The sequence below is a fragment of the Dasypus novemcinctus genome, chromosome 5 (genome assembly GCF_030445035.2).
Source record: "Dasypus novemcinctus isolate mDasNov1 chromosome 5, mDasNov1.1.hap2, whole genome shotgun sequence".
NCBI classification, from domain to species: domain Eukaryota; kingdom Metazoa; phylum Chordata; class Mammalia; order Cingulata; family Dasypodidae; genus Dasypus; species Dasypus novemcinctus.
The window spans coordinates 112,221,326-112,240,708 of NC_080677.1; the positions used below are offsets into that span (position 1 = coordinate 112,221,326).

Genomic DNA, 19,383 nt, shown 5'->3' on the forward strand with positions numbered 1-19,383 from the left:
GTCTCTTTGGGCATGTGCATCCTGGGCTGTGGAGTTGTGTAGAGCTGGTTTTCCAATTGTCAGTAAAATCGATGTGAAAAAGGATGAGGTAGGAGAGAGGAAAAAATAAGACCCAAGGAGTCAATGTATAGGAGATGGAAGAATGGAGAAATCTGTGATCTAATTGATTTCATAAATAGACAAACTTGTGACAAGTTATTAGATTTGAAGGCTCAAAGCTGTAGTTTCATTCTCCTGGAAGTAGCCAAACTAGTGATAGAACAATTTTTATTTTCCCAGGATGGTTATATTGAAATTTCTTAAGGAAATTTAGGCAGGTAGAAACCTGTAGCATAATATTGGTGGAAAAGAGTTACTGGAATTAACTGTGGCAGTTCAATATCTGGTAAATGCTATTTCTGTTACTTTTATATCTTTTACTTAACTTGAGGTTTCACATTAGTTGCAAATAATTCTAAAAAGTGGAAATGTGCTGTTTGGTTTAGTTATGTCTCAGTTACCCTTTGTATCCTCAGTACTGAACCCAGCACCAAGCATGTAAGTAGTCAAGGATTATTCGAGTAACAGCTCCCCCCTTCACTTTATAACAAGTGAGGCCTGATTCTCAAGGCCCAGGAGAATGCCTTCTATATTATCAGCACTCAAACATAATACCCTAATGATAAATTTGCCTTTTAACATAAAGTTTGTTTTTCAGAGCTTTCTGAAAGAACATTTAAAAAATTGAGTTTAAAAAGTAACACTTACCTGGCACATACCATAGGAGTGTGGGAATGATATAGGGATGTATCATTTTCATCTGGGGGATGATTTTCAGAATTACACACATTATTCCTTCCTGTTTTGATAAAGCTTTCTTTCTCTGATAAAGCTTTTGCCTGTCCTCCCCCTACAGCCCATTTTGAGAATCACTTCTATAGGTAGCTACTGCTACTGATATTTGTTAGGACTGGAAAGAAATGAGAAGTATAGTTTTAGCCTCTCAACCTTTGGAGACTTGACTTGGAGAAGGTCTTCTGCTGTGGATGTGATGTGACTACATGATTCACTCCTTGAGGATGGGGTGCAGGTGTTATTTTCCTTTGCATTGCCTTCATTCTTGTACTTAACAGGGGCTTGTAAATGGGAATTAACTTGAAAATATTGTTTTTATAGTCTTTGTGACTTTTTAGATTAATATGCTTATTTTGGAGACTCTGAAGTTAATCATTAAGAAGAAGGGCTATGCTTTTGGAAAAGGTTAAATGGGCTAATCAAATACTAAATTAACCTGTGTGAAATTCTTTAAATCGTTCTTTACTATATTGATTATTTATTTATTTCTCTCTATTTTTTTAAAATGTTAATTAAAAAAATATAAGAGGTCCTCATATAGCCTCCACCCCCCTCTCCCCACTCCTCCCCAATCAACAACCTCTTTCATCATCATGGGAAATTCATTGCATTTGGTGAATACATTTTGGAGCACTGCTGCACCACATGGATAAAGATTTACATTGTAGTTTACACTTTCCCCCAGTCCACCCAGTGGGCCATGGCAGGACATACATTGTCCAGCACCTGTCCCTGCAGTACCACCCAGGACAACTCCAAGTCCTGAAAATCCACCACATCATATCTCTTCTTCCCTCTCCCTACCCTCAGCAGCTACCGTGGCCACTTTCCCCATATCAATGCTACAATTTCTTCCATTTCTAATACCAATAGTTCCAATGTAGATTATCAGTAAGTCCACTCTAGTCCATACTCTATTCCTCTATCCTGTGGACCCTGGGATGGTTATATCCACTCTACCTCTATATCAAGAGAGGGCTTAGATTTCACATGGATGATAGATGCAATTCTCCTACTTGCAGTTGTAGGCACTCTTGGCGCCCTGATGTGGTGGTTGACCTTCTTCACCTCCCCGTTAGCTGGCTGGGGTAAGTCCAATAAACCAGAGGTTAGGAGTTGTAAGTCTGCTGAGGCTCGGGGCCTGGCTGTCACATGGACAGTTTAGAGTTTCACCTGAGTATATACCAACCTCAGCGCCAACCACAAGTCCAGGAAAAGTGACAGAAGAGACATTTGTAGAAAGGTCATATCTAAGTCCAACTCCATCACACTCAGGAACACAAACACCAAAGAGGGCCAACTGACATGGCACTGAACTCCAGAGCCATCTGCCATGACTATAGAACCTGTAGGTCTCTGTAGCCCTCAGGAGAACCAGTACCTGGGGTTGTATCCACTTTAACTGTCTCTGGGACCCTGCTGAGGTGTGTGTAAGTGCGACCCCTCTGATGACCTCCTGACTCTTTTTTGGAGACTCACAGCCATATAAACTCATTTGTCCTTTCCATTTCACCCTTTTATTCAAGGTCAAGAAGCAGTTTTTAACACATAATATTACATGAATGCTGAGATATTCTGCTGGTCTGAGTTGACCCTTTTATTCAAGGTCTTTTTTTAGTTATATCATCAGCTGGTGCTTGGTAGTAATCCCCTGGTGCCAGGGAAGCTCATCCCTGGTGCCAGGGAAGCTCATCCCTGGTAGTCATATCCCATGCTGGGGGGAAGGTAATGCATTACATGCTGAAAGTGGCCACATGTGAGCAACATGGAAGTTCTCAGGAGGTGACTGTTAGGTGCACTGCAGCTCTAGGCCTAGTTCATATTTCAGGTACACAGGCTCATAAGTATAGTCATTGTTAGACCATCCTTCTTTACTGGTCTTTGCCATTGCACTTGGGGGATTGTTGCTGTGGGGAATGTGATAGAGCTCCCTTGGCTAGGAACTCAGCACTCCCTCAGTCGTTCAATTTATGAACCTCTTTCAAAGAAAAATAAATGTAATGAATTCGCAGAATATGTCAAAAACTCCAGAATGACAAACACAAATTAAAACAAGGTTTAACTACTTTTATCTTTTTAGCTATTATGACTGGTGTCATTTGACCTTTCATTGCTGATAAATTAATCTTTAATACAAGAACAAAGGAGGGTACTGAAATTGCTTGGCATAATTTGATTATTAGGTAGTCCTCCAAATGATTCAGAATATACTTACACTAATTTTTTAAAATGTAGCATTGAGATGAAAAGACAAAATGAAAATTTAAATACCTGGAACCATTAGAATACATCTTTAGACCTCTCCAGCTGTGACAATCACTACTTTGTTGGAGATATACTTGGGAGATGTTTGAAAACACAGGGTAAAGAAGGCTTAAGACAATGAAAAGTGGTAATGGAAGTGGAACTTAGTTGGTATTGGAGAAGGCAGTAACTACTGCTACTTTCCCCTTCAGCTCCCTTGTGAAAGATGCTTCACCTGTTCCTCTGATTGATGTTACAAACCTTCCTACTCCTCGAAAATTCCTTGAGACATCTCAGTTTTCTACTCCTGGAAGTTCAAGTGGTAAGTATTTATTCTACAACTACTAAATTTCTCTTTGGTATGCTGCAGTTTCTAGGCAAAGACTCAGGGAAGCCTGTCAGGGCTGGCAGTGGGAAGGTCCTGGGGTAAGTGGAAACTGTGATGAGTTTTTCCCAAGGGTGGGACCTTCAGGGAGACTAACATATAAAAACCACGGTTAGAACTCTTGAATTATCAAGGTTGAAAACTGGCAGCTGAATCTCGTCTGCCTGCTGAATCCAGCTGTAGATTTGTTTATTTGACCAGCATGGTTTCTTTTAAAAGTTGAATTTGAATACATTTTGATAGAGTGCTTTCTTTTTCTGCTGTAGCCTCTCTTGTTCCTATTAGTTTTTACCCATATGCTTCATGTATTACACTCTAAGTATGGTTCTTGAGGGCTTTTGAGTGTGTATCCTGAGTCCTTTGTATCTTCTAGTGGTCCTTTCCTGTGAATTGCCATTCCCCCCACTCCCACGTGAACCCACCTTAATTTAGGCTTAATTTAAGGTTGGGAGAGGGAGGGTGTTCTTTGAGTCTGAATGCAAAGATTTAGGGGAATTCTTTGGAGTGGGTTGGACCTGCTCCTTCAGAGATTCGGCTCAGCTGGGCTTAGGTTGCTTGTGGGCCTCTGTAAAGTTTCTTTGCCATTGCACCTTTGGATGGTGAGAAGGGGAGTGGGTATCTTTTGTGGGATATTCTGCAGGTGCATTTGTGTGCAATAACATCTTTTAAATGCCTTTTTAAAAAAATAGTAAGGAAATAATATAGAAATAGAAAAGAAATATCTTTTTTTCCTATAAAAATTTAAGGATACAGTTCTTGAGTTTGAAATAATGAAAAGTTAGAAATATAATTTGGACTTTTAATCAATACATTTTGTGTAAGCAATTGAAAATATTTCTTTTGAGGTCTTAACAATATATTATTATTGCTGGTGTATATTTAATTTCATTTTAAAGTGTCATATAAATTAAATTATTGTAGAGTTATTTAGGCTTAGAATCTTGAAGTTTATTACTTTTACTATAGGACAATATAGAAATCATTTTATAATAGATTTTTTCTTTTATCAGTGTTCTAGTTACTCATTTTAAATCTCAACAGTTATTTTTATTATGATATTCTCCAAAAGTTTGTATTCTGCCTTTTCCTGGAGTTAGAAAAAGTTTTGCTTTCTCCCTCTTCCTGATATAGTGTTGCTATTCCTTGAGTTTGTACACTACTTTGGACTGTTGTAGAGCTGTAGAATTGTGAGGCAGAAAATATATTAATACTTTTAAATTTTTTCTCTGCTGTTCAAATTCCCATTTGTTACATTTTTATGTGTTTATAATGTGAATCATCACAGTTTAGCCTGGTTATATCAGTTTATGTAAATGTTGCTGAGTCAATGGCCAAGTGAAATAAAATTTCTATTTGTGTGTGAAGAAATGATAGGGAAGGCTTTTTGCAAATGAGAAGTGCTATATAAATACTGAGCTGAAAAAATGCCAATTGAAACAAATTTCAATAGAAACTAATTTAGTTGTATCTATTATTTTTAATAAGGCAGCTCATACTCATTGATGGACACTTTTTGTGAGGCCATGTACTTGATGTTAATTCACTAGGCGGAGTTCATGGTGATACTTTGACTTCGGCATCTGTTCCTTTGTTATCAGAAATGATTCAAATAACAGTATTACAATTTAATGGAACTGTACCATTATGAAGATGCTTGTATGAAGTGTACAAACCTTTCTTTTAAGAAGGGTTGATTTCTTGGCTATTCTGAAGATTATTGAATTCATGAATTTTCTGTGGGTAACTGAAAAAAGAAAGTAGTTAAAATGTTATTGATGAAAATCAATAACACTAGTAGTTGTGTTTACTGCTTCCTGTATGTTGAGCAATGTTTTAAGTGTTTTCCATGAATTAAGCTATTTACTCTTTTAAATAATCCTGTGAGATAGGTACTATAATTAGCCTCATTTTATAGATGAGAAAACTGAGGTATAGGGAGGTTAATAATTAGCTTAAATTTACACAGCTGACACAGTAGCAGAGCTATGATTTCAACTCAGAAGCTGGGTTCCAGAGAATATACTTCTAACCAGTTTGTTTTGCTGAAAATAAGCTAGCAATGTTTTGCATATTTGTTTTCTAGTGCTGCCATAATAAATTTCCACAGATTTAGTGTCTTAACATAAATTATCTTACAGTTCTGTAGGTCAAAAGCCTGACACATTTTAGTCACACTGGACTAAAATCAAGATGTTGACAAGGCTGTATTCTTCCGAAGTTCTAGGGGTGAATCTGCATCCTCGCATTTTCCAGTTTCTGGAGGGTGCATGTGATTAGATTGTTCCCACCTGGGGTAATCCAAGAGGATCTTCCCATCTCAAGGGTCTTAGCGTTAATCTTACGTTCACAAAATCTTCTTTGCCATGTAAAGTGACATATTCACAAGTTTTGGGGGTTAGGACATGGATATCTTTGGGGGGTGTGCATCACTATACTCTGCATTACCTGTTTTCTGACTTAAGTTAGCTTTGGGAGGTAATGTATAAACAGTAGACTTCTTGAAATTATGTAGCGAAGTCTTTTTTTTTTTAAATTTTTTTATTCATTTGTGAAGTCTTTAAGTCATTGCAATTCTAGTCTTTGGGACTATATTAATCTAGGTTGCATTATCAAAGAGGATTGTATAAATGGAGAGGATGTAACTTATGTAGAGAACTGCATAAAATGTTACTAAGTACATATATATGAAAGTATGGGGCTGATGAAATATATTGTAATAAAGGGCAAAAAGTTTATTTTATTTTATTAATCTACTGTGAGTGCTTTGCAAGTCAGCCTAGAAAGTAATAGCCATTTTCAGCTGGGAATTTAACATAGGCTTTTAAAGCTCCCCTATCATCTTGTGAAACAGTAGGATTGAGGGTTTAATTCATTAGAATTGACAATTTTATAGGCAAAGTTCCTGTGGGAATCCTTGGGTGCAGTGGATCTCCCATGAAGGTGTAATGAATTAATGTTGGAGGTGATTCCTGATAACTTTTAGGTTATTGTTAATTAAATGAGAATTTTGATTGCTTGTGAATGAATTGTTTTCTCATATACTGTTTGAAGATAGAGTTTTGAACGATGTTGCTACAAGAGATTTCTACTGTATTTTAAATGTCATAGTTTACAAAATAAGTTACATCATTCAAATGATGCAACAGTTCTATGAGGTAATTAAGGCAAATACTATTGTCATTATCATTACTATTATTACATTTGTATTATATTTAAGTGTATTATCAAGTATTTAAGTTATTATGAAAGTTGTATTGAATTCTATATGTGTATACATCATCCAATTTAAGAAATGTAACATTATAATTTTAAAATCCAAAGACCAGCCACAGATTAGCAGAAGCAAGCAGCCCATTTACCAGAAAAATGATCTGCAATTACTTAGTTTTCCTACATATTAGTGATGCAGTAATAAACTGGGCATACAATTGGAAGTCACAGAAGAGATCCAAATGGTGCCTATATACATGGAAAGATTGGAATTTCTGACAGAAATTAAGTATCCAGAATATATAAAGAAATCCTTATAAGTCAGTAAGACAAGCTAATAGAAAAATAGGAAAAAATATGAACAGGCACTTTGTATAAGGGGAAACCTTCACTAGTAAATTTATGCAAAGTAGCTTTTACTTACTCGATAATTGGGAATTATTCTGAAGTTCATTTTTCAAGTGTAGAAACTAAATGGATTTTCTTGATTGGTCTAAATTCAATTAAGATGGTAATTGTTGGAGCTTGACCTCCTCATGCCCATCCCATTCTAAATACATAGAGGAGGCATTTTGCAAGCCCTTCTCTTATTCTCATCTTATTCTTTATACATTAAAAATATTGTGTCTGATCATCAATCACAGCGTTTTTTAAATGTTCAAAGAAACTAATGTCTAATTTAAATGTAATAGTTCAACTATAACTTTGGTAGAATAGGAGAAGTATGGAGAAAAACCAATAATTATAGTAAAATATTGGTTTAAGCTTTTGGATTCCTGCCATGTCTTTATGTTTGGAAAACTGCCTTTGGAAAGTTTTGTCTGAGCAATTACTCTCAGGTTACACAGACATTTCATTTGTGGCGTCTTTATTTTATTCAAGCTCCTGCTGGGATTGCTGTGTATATGGCTGTAATGAAAGCGGACTTACTTCTTCTCTTTTTGGTATCAGCATAGGTTAAGCAGTAAAACCTAAAGAGGGCCTAAATCAAGCAAATTTTTTCTTTTACTGCTGCTTTCTTGATGTGCATTTTATTTCATAAACGTCTTGTTTGGAGATTTGATATTTATTTTAAGAATTTGGGGTCTGATATTTTAAAAATACTTTGTACATCAGTTGAAAGCTCTGTGTCCTAGCATAAGAGGACATGAAATTTTTATTCTTGACAGTCACACATCTAGAATAGTGAAGATTTGATTCTCAGAAATAATATGACATCTTTTGAGTTACTTCTTTCTTCAGACCAGGGCCTCCTTTGGGCATTTCCTAAAGTGTCTTTGCTTTATGCCTTATTAGATATCTCTGTTGATTTCAATAATTGATTATGTGTAGAATTGAGGAATATATACAAATAATGCAAAATAAAGTAATTGAATGAATAGTTCATATATTTTTAAGTGTAAAAAATTTTTTTAATTACTTAAATATTTTTAAAAATAAATATAAACTATGAAGTAGTATTCATGTCATATTTCAGAAATCAATATAACTGTCACCTCATCTACTTCACATCATTAATAAATCTTAATATTTTTCAATATTTGCTTCAGATTCTCTTTTTTAAAGAAATAAAACATGCCCCCTCTGAATGCATGACTCTTTCCCCAACTCCTTTTCTCTCTTCTACCCCAGATACAACTTCTTTTCTGAAATTATTCTGTTTTTTCTGCATGTTTTTACTTTTACTACATGTAAATATGTGTGTGTCTATTTGTAAATGTATAAACAATATGAAGCTTATATATTTATGTGTATAGATATATTATAAAAAGGGTTTATATATTTACATATATAGACAAACAGTATATCGTTTTGAGTATTTTAAGGCTTAAGTAAATCGTATAATATAATAGGTATTCTGTTACTTGGGTTTTTCAGTAAACAGTATATATATTTTTAAAAATTTTCTCATGTGATAATACGGTTCTGATTTATTAATTTTAACTTCTATGTAGTATTTTATTATGTGAATAGATCACAATTTATCTATTCCCCTATGGATAGACAAGGTATAAGTTGTTCACAGTTTTTATTATTATGAACATTACAGCAATGAATTTTCTTGTACTTATTTCCAGCCACTGATCTCTTGAGAATGAATTATAGATACACCTGAGATACTGACATACTGTTGGAGCAGCTACTTGTGTCTTGGGGCAGTCAGAATCCCTAGGCAAGTCATCTCTAGCCAGAAGTAGCCATTTCCATCTACCCTAGTTGTGCTGTACAAGTATTACTATATTGTGGTATATAAGTATGATGTGGCAAAAGATTGACAAGTCCTACTCTTAGGGTGCAGATAGATGTATGTAAAGAAATTTTGTTGATTTTAAACTTTGCTTATCAAATTGCTTTTTTCCCCCCTTTCCTTCCCTACTCCCCCTCCCCCACCCTGCTGCTTTTGCTCTGTGTCCTTTTGCTGTGTGATCTTCTGTATCTATTTCTCTTCTTCTCTTTTCGTCTTTCTCCTCTAGGATTGACTGGGATTTGATCCTGGGGACCTCTGTTATGGAGAGAGGTTCTATGTCAATTGCACCACTTCAGTTCCTCGTCTCTGCTGTGCTTCACCTTGACTTTGTCTCTCTTTTTTTGTGTCATCATCTTGCTGCATGACTCACTTATGTGGGCACTGGCTCACTGTGCGGGCACTCGGCTCGCCACGCAGGCACTTGGCTCACCACATGGTCACTCATGTGGGCACTGGCTCGCCACATGGGCACTTGGCTTGCCACGTGGGCACTTGGCTTGCCACACAGGGATTGGCTTACCATGTGGGCACTTGGTTCACCATGAGGGCACTTGTGTGGGCACTCAACTCACCACGTGGGCACTTGGTTTGCTGCGCAGGCACCCATGCGGATACTTGGCTCACTGTATGGGAACTTGGCTCTCCACACAGGCACTGGCTCACCATGAAGGCATGCTTTCTCTTCTCCTTTTTCACCAGGAGTCCCCCGGGATTGAACCCGGGTCCTCCCATATGGTTGGTGGAGGCCCTATCACTTGAACCACATCTGCTTCTCTCAAATTGCTATTTTAAGAGATTGTGCCAATGTAGACTCCTTCCAGCAATGTATGAGTTTTGTTTTCTATTTCCTCAAAGTTGGTTTTGTTAGACTTGAGTTTTTACAAATTAATATTTGCAAGTCTGACAGGGTTTGTGTTTTTAGTTTACATTTCTCTGATTTCTCTTGATACTGAACATCTTTTCACTGTACGGACCATTTGGGTTTCTTTTGTGACTTGTCCATTGTTTGCCCAGTATTTTTTTTATGCCATTTCTTTTCCTCATAATATATAGGAAAATTAGGTGGATGCTAATAATTTTTATCTTAAGTGGTTTCTTGAGAATATTTTCTATTACAGCTTGTCTTTTTTACTTTATATTCTTTCATTGCTGTATAAATATTTTACATTCTATTTAATTTTTTTATTAGAGAAGTTGTACGTTTACAGAAAAGTCTTGCATAAAATATTGAGTTCCCATCTAGTACTGTATCAATCAGCCAAAAGGGTGCTGATGCAAAATATCAGAAATCAGTTTTTATAAAGGGTATTTATTTGGGGTAGGAGCTTACAGATATCAGGCCATAAAGCATAGGTTACTTCCTCACCAAAGTCTATTTCCACATGTTGGAGCAAGATGGCTGCCAACTTCTGCCAGGTTCAGGCTTCTTGGGTTCCTCTCTTCCCCAGATCTTACTTCTCTCTAGGCTCAGGGATCCTCTCTTCCTGGGGCTTGCTTCTCTTTCCTCTGTGTGCTTGCTTCTGGGGCTCCAGCTTGAGACTTCAGCATCAAACTTCAACATCAAAACTCCAACATTAAAGTTTTGCCATACTCTGTCCTTTTTAAAGTAAAAAAGACAAGCTTTACTCCTACTCTGTCCTTTGCCATGTCTTTTATCCCACCTCCAAGGGGGTGGGAACTCAACACCCTACTGGCACAAGAGATTTACTTGATTAAGTTTACTTGATTGAATAAACCTCTGAATCCAATATGATCTCTGCCCAGAGGAAAAGACCAGTTTACAAACATCATCTAATATTTTTGGAATTCATCAATAATATCAAACTACTATACTACCTTATTATTAACACCTTGCATTAGTGTCATACATTTGTTAAAATTGAAAGAATGTTTTTATATTTGTATTATTAACTATAGTCCATGGTTTACTATAGGGCTCACTGAGCTGTAGTCATATGGATTTTGGAAATTCTTTTATTCTGTACCATATATACAACCTAGTATTTCCCCTTTTAACCACATTCAAATATGTGGTTAAGATACTGGTTTGTTGAGATCTTCTTTTTCTTTAGTCAGGTGGTTGCGTGTTTCTAGGAATTTATTCATTTCATCTAAGTTATCTAATTTGTTGGTGTACAGTTGTTTATGGTATCCTCTTATAGTCCTGTTTATTTCTGTAGGGTCAGTAATAATGTCCTGATTTTCATTTCTAATTTTAGTTATTTGTATCCTCTCTCTTTTTTCTTTGTCAGTCTAGCTAAAGGTTTATCAATTTTATTAATCTTATAGAACCAACTTTTGGTTTTGTTGATGTTCTCTATTACTTTTTTAAAAAAGATTTATTTATTTATTTATTTCTCCCTGCCCCTCATTGTTTTGCACTCGCTATCTGCTTTCTGTGTCCATTTGCTGTGTATTCTGTGTCTGCTTGTCTTCTCTTTAGGTGACTCCAGGAACTGATCCTGGGACCTTCTGGAGTGGGAGAGAGGTACTCAATCTCTTGTACCATCTCAGCTCCCTGGTCTGCTGCGCCTCTCATCGTCTCTCCTCTGTGTTTCTTTTTGTTGCATCATCTTGCTGTGCCAGCTCTCCACTCGGGTCACCTCTCTGCATGGGCCAGCACTCCATGTGGGCCAGCCTGCCACGCGGGCCAGCTTATTTTCACCAGTAGGCCCCGTGAATTGAACCCTGGACCTCCTATACTATATGATAGACAGAAGCGCAATCACATGAGCTACATCTGTTTCCCCTCTATTACTTTTTAAATAATATATTTTATTTATCTCTGCTCTAGTCGTTATCTCCTTCTCTCTGCTTGCTTTTGGTTTAGTTTACTCTTCATTTTCTAGAGTCTCCAGTTTTGAGGTTAGGTCTCTGATTTGAGAGCTTTCTTTTTGTTTTAAGGTAAGCATTTAGAGCTATTAATTTTCCTCTCAGCAGTGCCTTTGTTGCATCCCATAAGTTTTGGTTTGTTGTTTTTCATTTTCTTTTTCCTCAGGTTATTTCTTAATGCCATGCATGATATCTTCTTTGATCCATTGGCTGTTTAAGATTACATTGTTTAATTTCCACGTACTTGTGATTTTCCCATTTCTCCCTCTGTCATTGATTTCTAGTTTCATTCATTGTGGTCAGAGAATATACTTTGTATGATTTCAGTATTTTTAAATTTTTGAGACTTGTTTTGTGACCTAACCTATGGACTAACCTGGAGAATGAGCCTTGTACCTTAGAATGTATATTCTGCTGCAGTAGGGTGAAGTGTTCTATGTAAGTCTGTTGGGTCTAGTTGTTTTAGTGTACTGTTCAAGTCTTGCATTTCTTTATAGTTTTTCTGGCTATATGTTCTATCCATTATTGAAAGTGGTATATTTAAGTCTCCTACTGTTAATATAGAATTGTCTGTTATTACTTTTAAATCTATCATTATTTGCCTCATATATTTTTGAGCTCTGCTATTAGGTGCATATATATTTATAAGTGAAATGTTTTCTTGTTGAATTGACCCCTTTATCAGTATATAATGACCTTCTTTATCCCTCATAACAGTTTTTTTTTACTTTTTAAAAATCAATTTTATTGATATATATTAATAAAGCATACAGTTCATCTAAGATGTACAATCAATGGTATTTGCTATAATCACATAGTTGTGCATTTATCACTTCAATCATTATTAGAGCATTTTCATTATTTCAATAATAATAAACAAAAACCAGACAAAGAAGCATAAGTCTATTTTTTCTGATGTTTGGTTACTACTTGCCTCATGCTTTTTTTTTTTCCCATTCTTTTTTTTTCAACTTAATTATATCTTTGAATTTATCCATTCTGTACACCTTTGTCTTTTGACCAGAAGTGTAATCCATTTAGATTTAAAATAACTACTGATAATGTAGGACGTTTTCTTCTTACATTCTGCCATTTAATCTTTGTAAGTCTTATCCTTTTTTTTGGTTGTCAGTTGTTCTGTTATTGCCTACTTTTATGTTTATATGATTTTTTTGTATTGTGTCTTATTGAGTCCCTTCTCATTTCTTTCTGGATGTATTTTTCATATATTTTCTTTGTTGTTAGCATCTTAAATTGTAAGTCTTTTTTTTTTTTTTTTTTTTTTTTTTAGAAAATTGATTTTATTGATACATATTAACAAAGCACAAATCCATCCAAAATGCACAATCAGTGATATTCAGTACAAGCACGTATTTGTGCATTCATCACTCCAGTCATTCCTGGAGCACACTCATCACCTCAACAATAATAACAACAAACAAAAAGCAAACAAACAGAAAAACCCATACACTATTCCTATACTTTTCTGTCTCCCACTGTTTTTCTGTACTTGTTACAAATTATCTTTGTACATTTGTGTCCAAAACCATAGATTTATCATTACTTTTCATGCATTTGCCTTTTAGTATTATACCTTTAAAAGGTAGGAAGTGGAGTTATATACCACAAAATACAATACAATGGTATTGGCATTTTTACCCATATGCTTACCTTTTTCAGAGGCCTTTATTTCTTTGTGCCACCTCAATCTACTGTCTAGTGTCCTTTCTTTTCAGTCTGAAGAGCTCCTTTCAGCTTTGCTTATAGCGCAGGTCTATTGGTAATGAAATCCTTTGCTTTTGTTTATCTGGGACTGTCTTAATCTATTCCTTATCTTTGAAAGAAAGTCTTGCCAGAAAAAAAATTGTTGGTTGACAACTGTTTTCTATCAGCATTTTAAGTATTTCTTCCCATTGTCTTCTTGCCTCCATGGTTTCTGATGAGAAATTGGCACTTAATTGAAATGGGATTCCACAATTGTACATAACATATTGCTTTTCTCTTGCAGCTTTCAGAACTCTTTGTGTTTTGTATTCAGTTGTTTGACTACTGTGTGTCTGGGTTCATTTCTCTTCAAGTTTATCCCATTTGTTTGTTCTTCTTCTTGGGTGTTCATGTCTTCTTTCAAGTTTGGGAAATTTTATCATTATTTCTTTGAATATTCCATCTTCTCTATTCTTCCCCTGCTTTACATAGCTGCTATTCTGTCTCCTTCTCTCTAGTTTTTTTGTATTTATATTTTGTAAAAACTGTCTTATATATTTGCAGTATCACCCATATTCATATTTTACATGAGGTTTCACTGTGTTATACAGTCCTATGTTACATTTTTTTAACTTTCCTTCCAGTATATAAATGTCCTTAGAATTACCCTTTCAACTGCTGTCATACCTATATAATAAGCTCTTCTAGTCACAAACACCATGATGCGACCTCACCATTTCCATTCATTTCCAAAGATTTACAAACAACCTTTTAACCAATTCTGCACAGGTTAACCATCAGCTTTCCATTTTCTACCCTCATTCTATTTTCTGGTGACCTGTATTTTAATAATTAACTCCATAAGTTTACACAATATATTTAGTTCATAATAGTGCAATCATATAGTACTTGTCCTTCTGCGTCTGGCTTGTTTCACCCAACATAATTTCCTCCAGTTTCATCCACATTGTCATAGCTTTACAACCTCATTTCTTTTTACGGCTGCATAATATTCTATCATGTGTATACGCTACAATTTGTCTCTCCATTTATCAGTTGATGGACACCTGGGCTGTTTCCATCTTTTGGCCATCATGAATAATGCAGCTATGAACATCAGTGTGCAAATGTCTATTCATGTTACTGCTCTCAATTCTTCTGGATATATACTTAGTGATGGTGTTGCCAGACCACATGGCAAGTCTATATTTAACTTCCTTATAACTGCCAAACAGTCCTCCACAGTGGCGTACCATTCTTCATTCTCACCAACAGTAAATGAGATTTCCTCTCTCTCTACATCCTCTTCAAAATTTAGTTTTATGAATTTTTAATAATGACCAGTCTGATAGGTGTGAGATGATATCTTATGTAATTTTGATTTGCATCTCCCTAATTGCTAGTGATGTTGAATATTTTTTCATGTATTTCTTCACCATTTGTATTTCTTTGGATAGTTGTCTTTTTAAGTCTTTTGCTTAGTTTTCAAAAAACTTTTTATTTACCCAAACAATTCATATTCATTGAAGAAAAAATTAGAGAAAATTATAAAAACCAAATGGGGAAAAAAATCATCCTCACTTATAATTTTCCCACTCAGAAGTAACTGATGTAATATTTTGGTCTGTAATCTTCCAGGATTTATATGAGTGCGTGCTTATAGTTTTTTAGAAACCATACTACACGTACTGTTTCAGCCTTTTTTTCCTTGCTATGTCACAAATATGTTCAGTTGTACATATTACCAAATTGCTCTCCATAAAATTTGTAGAGAACTAGATATCAACAATAAGTTAAGAGAACAAGGAAATCCTCCATGCCCTTCATCTGGATTTCCCAATTGTTAATTTTTGTCCATATTGGTTCTCTCTTTCTGTCTGCAAACACATTACTTTTTTCTAAACAAATCAATTTTATTGGTACATATTAATAAAGCATACAATTCATCCAAAGTGTATAATCTTTGGTCTTTGGTATAATTGCATAGTTGTGCATTCCTGACTTCAGCATTATTAGAGATTTTCATTATTTCAATAGTAATAATAATAAAAAGAAAACAAACAGATAAACAGGAAAATTCTTCACCTGTTAATCTTTTTAAGTTTCTCCTGCTGTACATAGCTGCTTTTTCTGGCTATTCTTCCACCATTATTTATTTACTTAGCAGTTTTATTGAGACATATTACACACCATACAATCTACCCAAAGTGTATAATCATTCGCTTTTAGTATAATCACAATGTTGTGCATCCATCACCACAAAAAATTTTAGAACTATTTCTTTACTCCAAAAAGAAAAACTCCACACCCCTTAACAGTTCTTTCCCAGCCCTGCATACCCACCTAACTAATCTCATCTTTATAAATTGATATATATTTGCATTTTATATAAGTGGAATTATACAATATGTTACACAATATATTTAGTTCATAATAGTGCAATCATATAGTGTTAGTCTTTTTGTGTCTGGCTTATTTCAGTCATCATAATGTCCTCCAGGTTTATCCATGTTGTCCTATGCTTTACAACTTCATTTCTTCTTACAGCTGCACAATATTCCATCATGTGAATATACCACAGTTTATCCATTCATTACTTGTCGGACACCTGGGTTGTTTCCAACTTTTGGCAATTGTGAATAGTGCCACTGTGAACATCTTGCCCATTTTTCAATTGGGTCATTTGTCTTTTTAGTTGTAGCATCTCTTTATATATCATGGATATTAAACCCTTATTGGATGTGTGATTTCCAAAATCCCATAGAGTTGGCTGCTTTTTCACATTTTGACAAAGTCCTTTGAGGTGCAAAAGTGTTTAGTTTTGTTTATTTTATCTTTTGTTACTTGTTCTTTTGATGGAAGATTTAAGAAACTACCACAGGATCTTGAAGATTTCCTATATTTTCTTCTAGGAATTTTATAGTTGTTGCATTTATATTTAGGTCGTTGATCCATTTTGAGTTAATATTTTTGGATAAGGTGTGAGATTGGGGTCCTCTTTCTTTCTTTTGGATATGGCTATCCAGTTCTCCCAGTACCATTTGTTGAATAGACTGTTCTGGCCCAGCTGGGTGGGCTGAACAGCCTGTTAAAAATGACTTGACTGTAGATGTGAGGGTCAATTTCTGAGATCTCGATTCATTTCCATTGGTCAATATGTCTGTCTTTATGCCAATACCATGCTTTTTTTTTTTTTTTTTAATCATTGTAAGTAAGTAATATGCTTTAAAGTCAGGAAGTGAGAGTCCTCCAACTTTGTTCTTCTCCTTTTGGGCTGTTATTTTGATAAGTTGTGTTCTTGTTTTCATTCACCTCTGTATACTTACTATTTTCAGTTATAATTTCTTCTTTGACACACTGATTATTTAGGAGTGTGTTGTTCAGCCTCCATACATTTACAAATTTATTTGTCTATTATTGATTTCCAGTTTCATTCCTTTATGATCTGAGAAGGTGCTTTGTGTAATTTCAGTCCTTTTATATTTATTGAGACCTGCATTCTAACCTAACAAGTGGTGTATCCTGGTGAAAGATCCATGAGCACTTGAGAAGAATTTATAACCCACTGAGTTTGGGTGCAACATTCTGTATGTGTCTGTTAGGTCTTGCTTGTTTTTCATATTGTCCAAGTTCTTTGTATCCTTGTTGATCTGTCTAGTTATTCTACCTAATGATGTGAATGGTGTATTGAAGTCTCCAGCTACTATTGTAGAGATGTCTATTTCTCCTGTCAGTTTTGCCAGAGTTTGCCTCATATTTTGCATAGACATTTATGACTGTTATTTCTTCTTGGTGGATTGTCCCTTTAATAATATATAATGCCCTTCTGTATCTCTTCTAAGTGTTTTGCATTTAAAGACTGTTTTTTTTTTTAAGATTTATTTATTTATTTCTCTCTTCCTCCCTACCCCCGAGTTGTCTGTTCTCTGTGTCTATTTGCTGCATGTTCTTTGTCTGCTTCTGTTGTTGTCAGCAGCACGGGAATCTGTGTTTCTTTTTTTGTTGTTGCGTCATCTTGTGTCAGCTCTCCGTTTGTGCGGCGCCATTCTTGGGCAAGCTGAACTTTCTTTCACGCTGGGTGGCTCTCCTTACAGGGTGCACTCCTTGCGCATGGGGCCCCCCTGTGTGGGGACATCCCTGCGTGACACGGCACTCCTTGCGTGTATCAGTACTGCACGTGGGCCAGCTCCACATGGGTCAAGGAGGCCTGGGGTTTGAACCGTGGACCTCCCATATGGTAGATGGACGCCCTAACCCCTGGGCCAAGTCTGCTTCCCTAAAGACCGTTTTGTCTGATATTAGTATCGCTACCCCTGTTCTTTTCTGGTTACTGTTTAATAGTGTATCTTTTTCCAGTCTTTCACTTTCAACTGGTTTGTATCCCTGAGTTTAAGGCGAGTCTCTTGTAGACAGTGTATGTTTTTTAAACTCATGCTGTCAGCCTACATCTTTTGATTGGGGAGTTTAATCCATTCACATTCAGTGATATTCCTTTATATGTATTATTTACTTCCTGCTATTTATTCCTTGGTTTTCATATGTCTTAACTTATTTTTGCCTGTCTTTTTACTCCTTTGGTTACCCCTTCTGCTATTTTTCCTTCTATACTGTTCTCCAACCCCCTCTCTCCTGTCCTTTCAGGCTGTAAGGCTTCCTTTAATATTTTCTGCATAGGTGGATTCTTTTGTACAAATTTTCTTAGTATCTGTTTGTATGTAAATATCTTAAACTCACTTTCATATTTGAAGGACAGTTCTTCTGGATAAAGAATTCTAAGCTGGCAGTTTTTCTTTCAGTATCTGAATTGTATCATACTACTGTCTGCTCGCCTCCATCATTTGTTATGAGAAATCTGCACTATGTCTTACTGGGTGTCCCTTGTATGTGTTGTTTTGCTTCTCCCTTGCTGCTCTCAGAATTTTCTCTTTATCTTTGACATTTGACATTCTGAGTAGTATGTGTCTTGGTGTAGGTCTATTTGGATTTATTCTGAATTGGGTATGCTGTGCTTCTTGGACATGTAAGTTCATTTCTTTCATGAGAGTTGGGAAATTTTTAGCTGTTATTTCCTCACATACTCTTTCTGCCTCTTTGCCCTTCTCTTCTCCTTCTGGAACTCCCATAACACGTATATTGTTGAGTTTCATATTGCCATTCAACTTCCTGAGCCCCTGCACATTTTTGTCCATTCTTTTTTCTCTCTTTTCTTTCCTCTTCAATTTAAGCTGCTATCTTTTGTATCAGTTATTCTTTCTTCTATCATTTCAAGATTGCTGTTGTATGTCTCTAATGTATTTCTGTCTCAGCTATCATGTCTTTCAATCCCATGAGCTCTATTACTTTTCTATTCAGGTTTTCAAATTCTTCATGCTCACTCTGTGCCTTCTTGATGTCCTTTGTCTCTTTAACCATTTTGTCTTTGGACTCATTAATTTGATTTTGGAAATTTGTGTGCATCTCATTGATTAGTTGTATCAAATCCTGTGTTTCTTCTGGGTCTTTGATATATTCCCTTTTTTGGGGGCCATTTCTTCCATTTTCTTAGTATGGCTTTTAATTTTTTGCTGATGTCTAGGCATCTGATTAGGGTAGTGAGGTTACTCAGATGCTTAATTTCTCTGTCATAAGGATTTAGTGGTGGGAGCTGTGTGTTAACTGCTGTTCTTCGATTCTCGAGTCAGCCTCTTCTGGGCCTTTAGGATGGTCCCTGTTAGTGCTCTGGATCTGGAAATCAGTTGCAGACTCATTTCCAAGGGCCTTGGGTGGGAGGCAGGAAAGGCTGGAAAAGGCTACTTTTATTAATACTTAGTTACTTTTAATTTCCTCATGTGCACTTCCTTGGTCTACCAGCAGATCGTGCTCTTTGACAGCCCTCTCTGTGCAGTGCCTGTTTGGAGTGTGTTTGCTGCTGGATCAGTGTTAGAGG

General features: G+C 35.8%; 1 protein-coding gene across 1 annotated transcript in view; it reads left to right on the forward strand.

Annotated features, from left to right (window-relative positions):
• EXOC4 (exocyst complex component 4) overlaps positions 1-19,383 on the forward strand; it is a 909,491-nt gene that overhangs the window by 82,339 nt on the left and 807,769 nt on the right. The window contains exon 5 of the mRNA XM_058297373.2: positions 3,291-3,400. Coding sequence (XP_058153356.1) covers positions 3,291-3,400 — 110 coding nt within the window. The remainder of the gene's footprint in view (positions 1-3,290; positions 3,401-19,383) is intronic.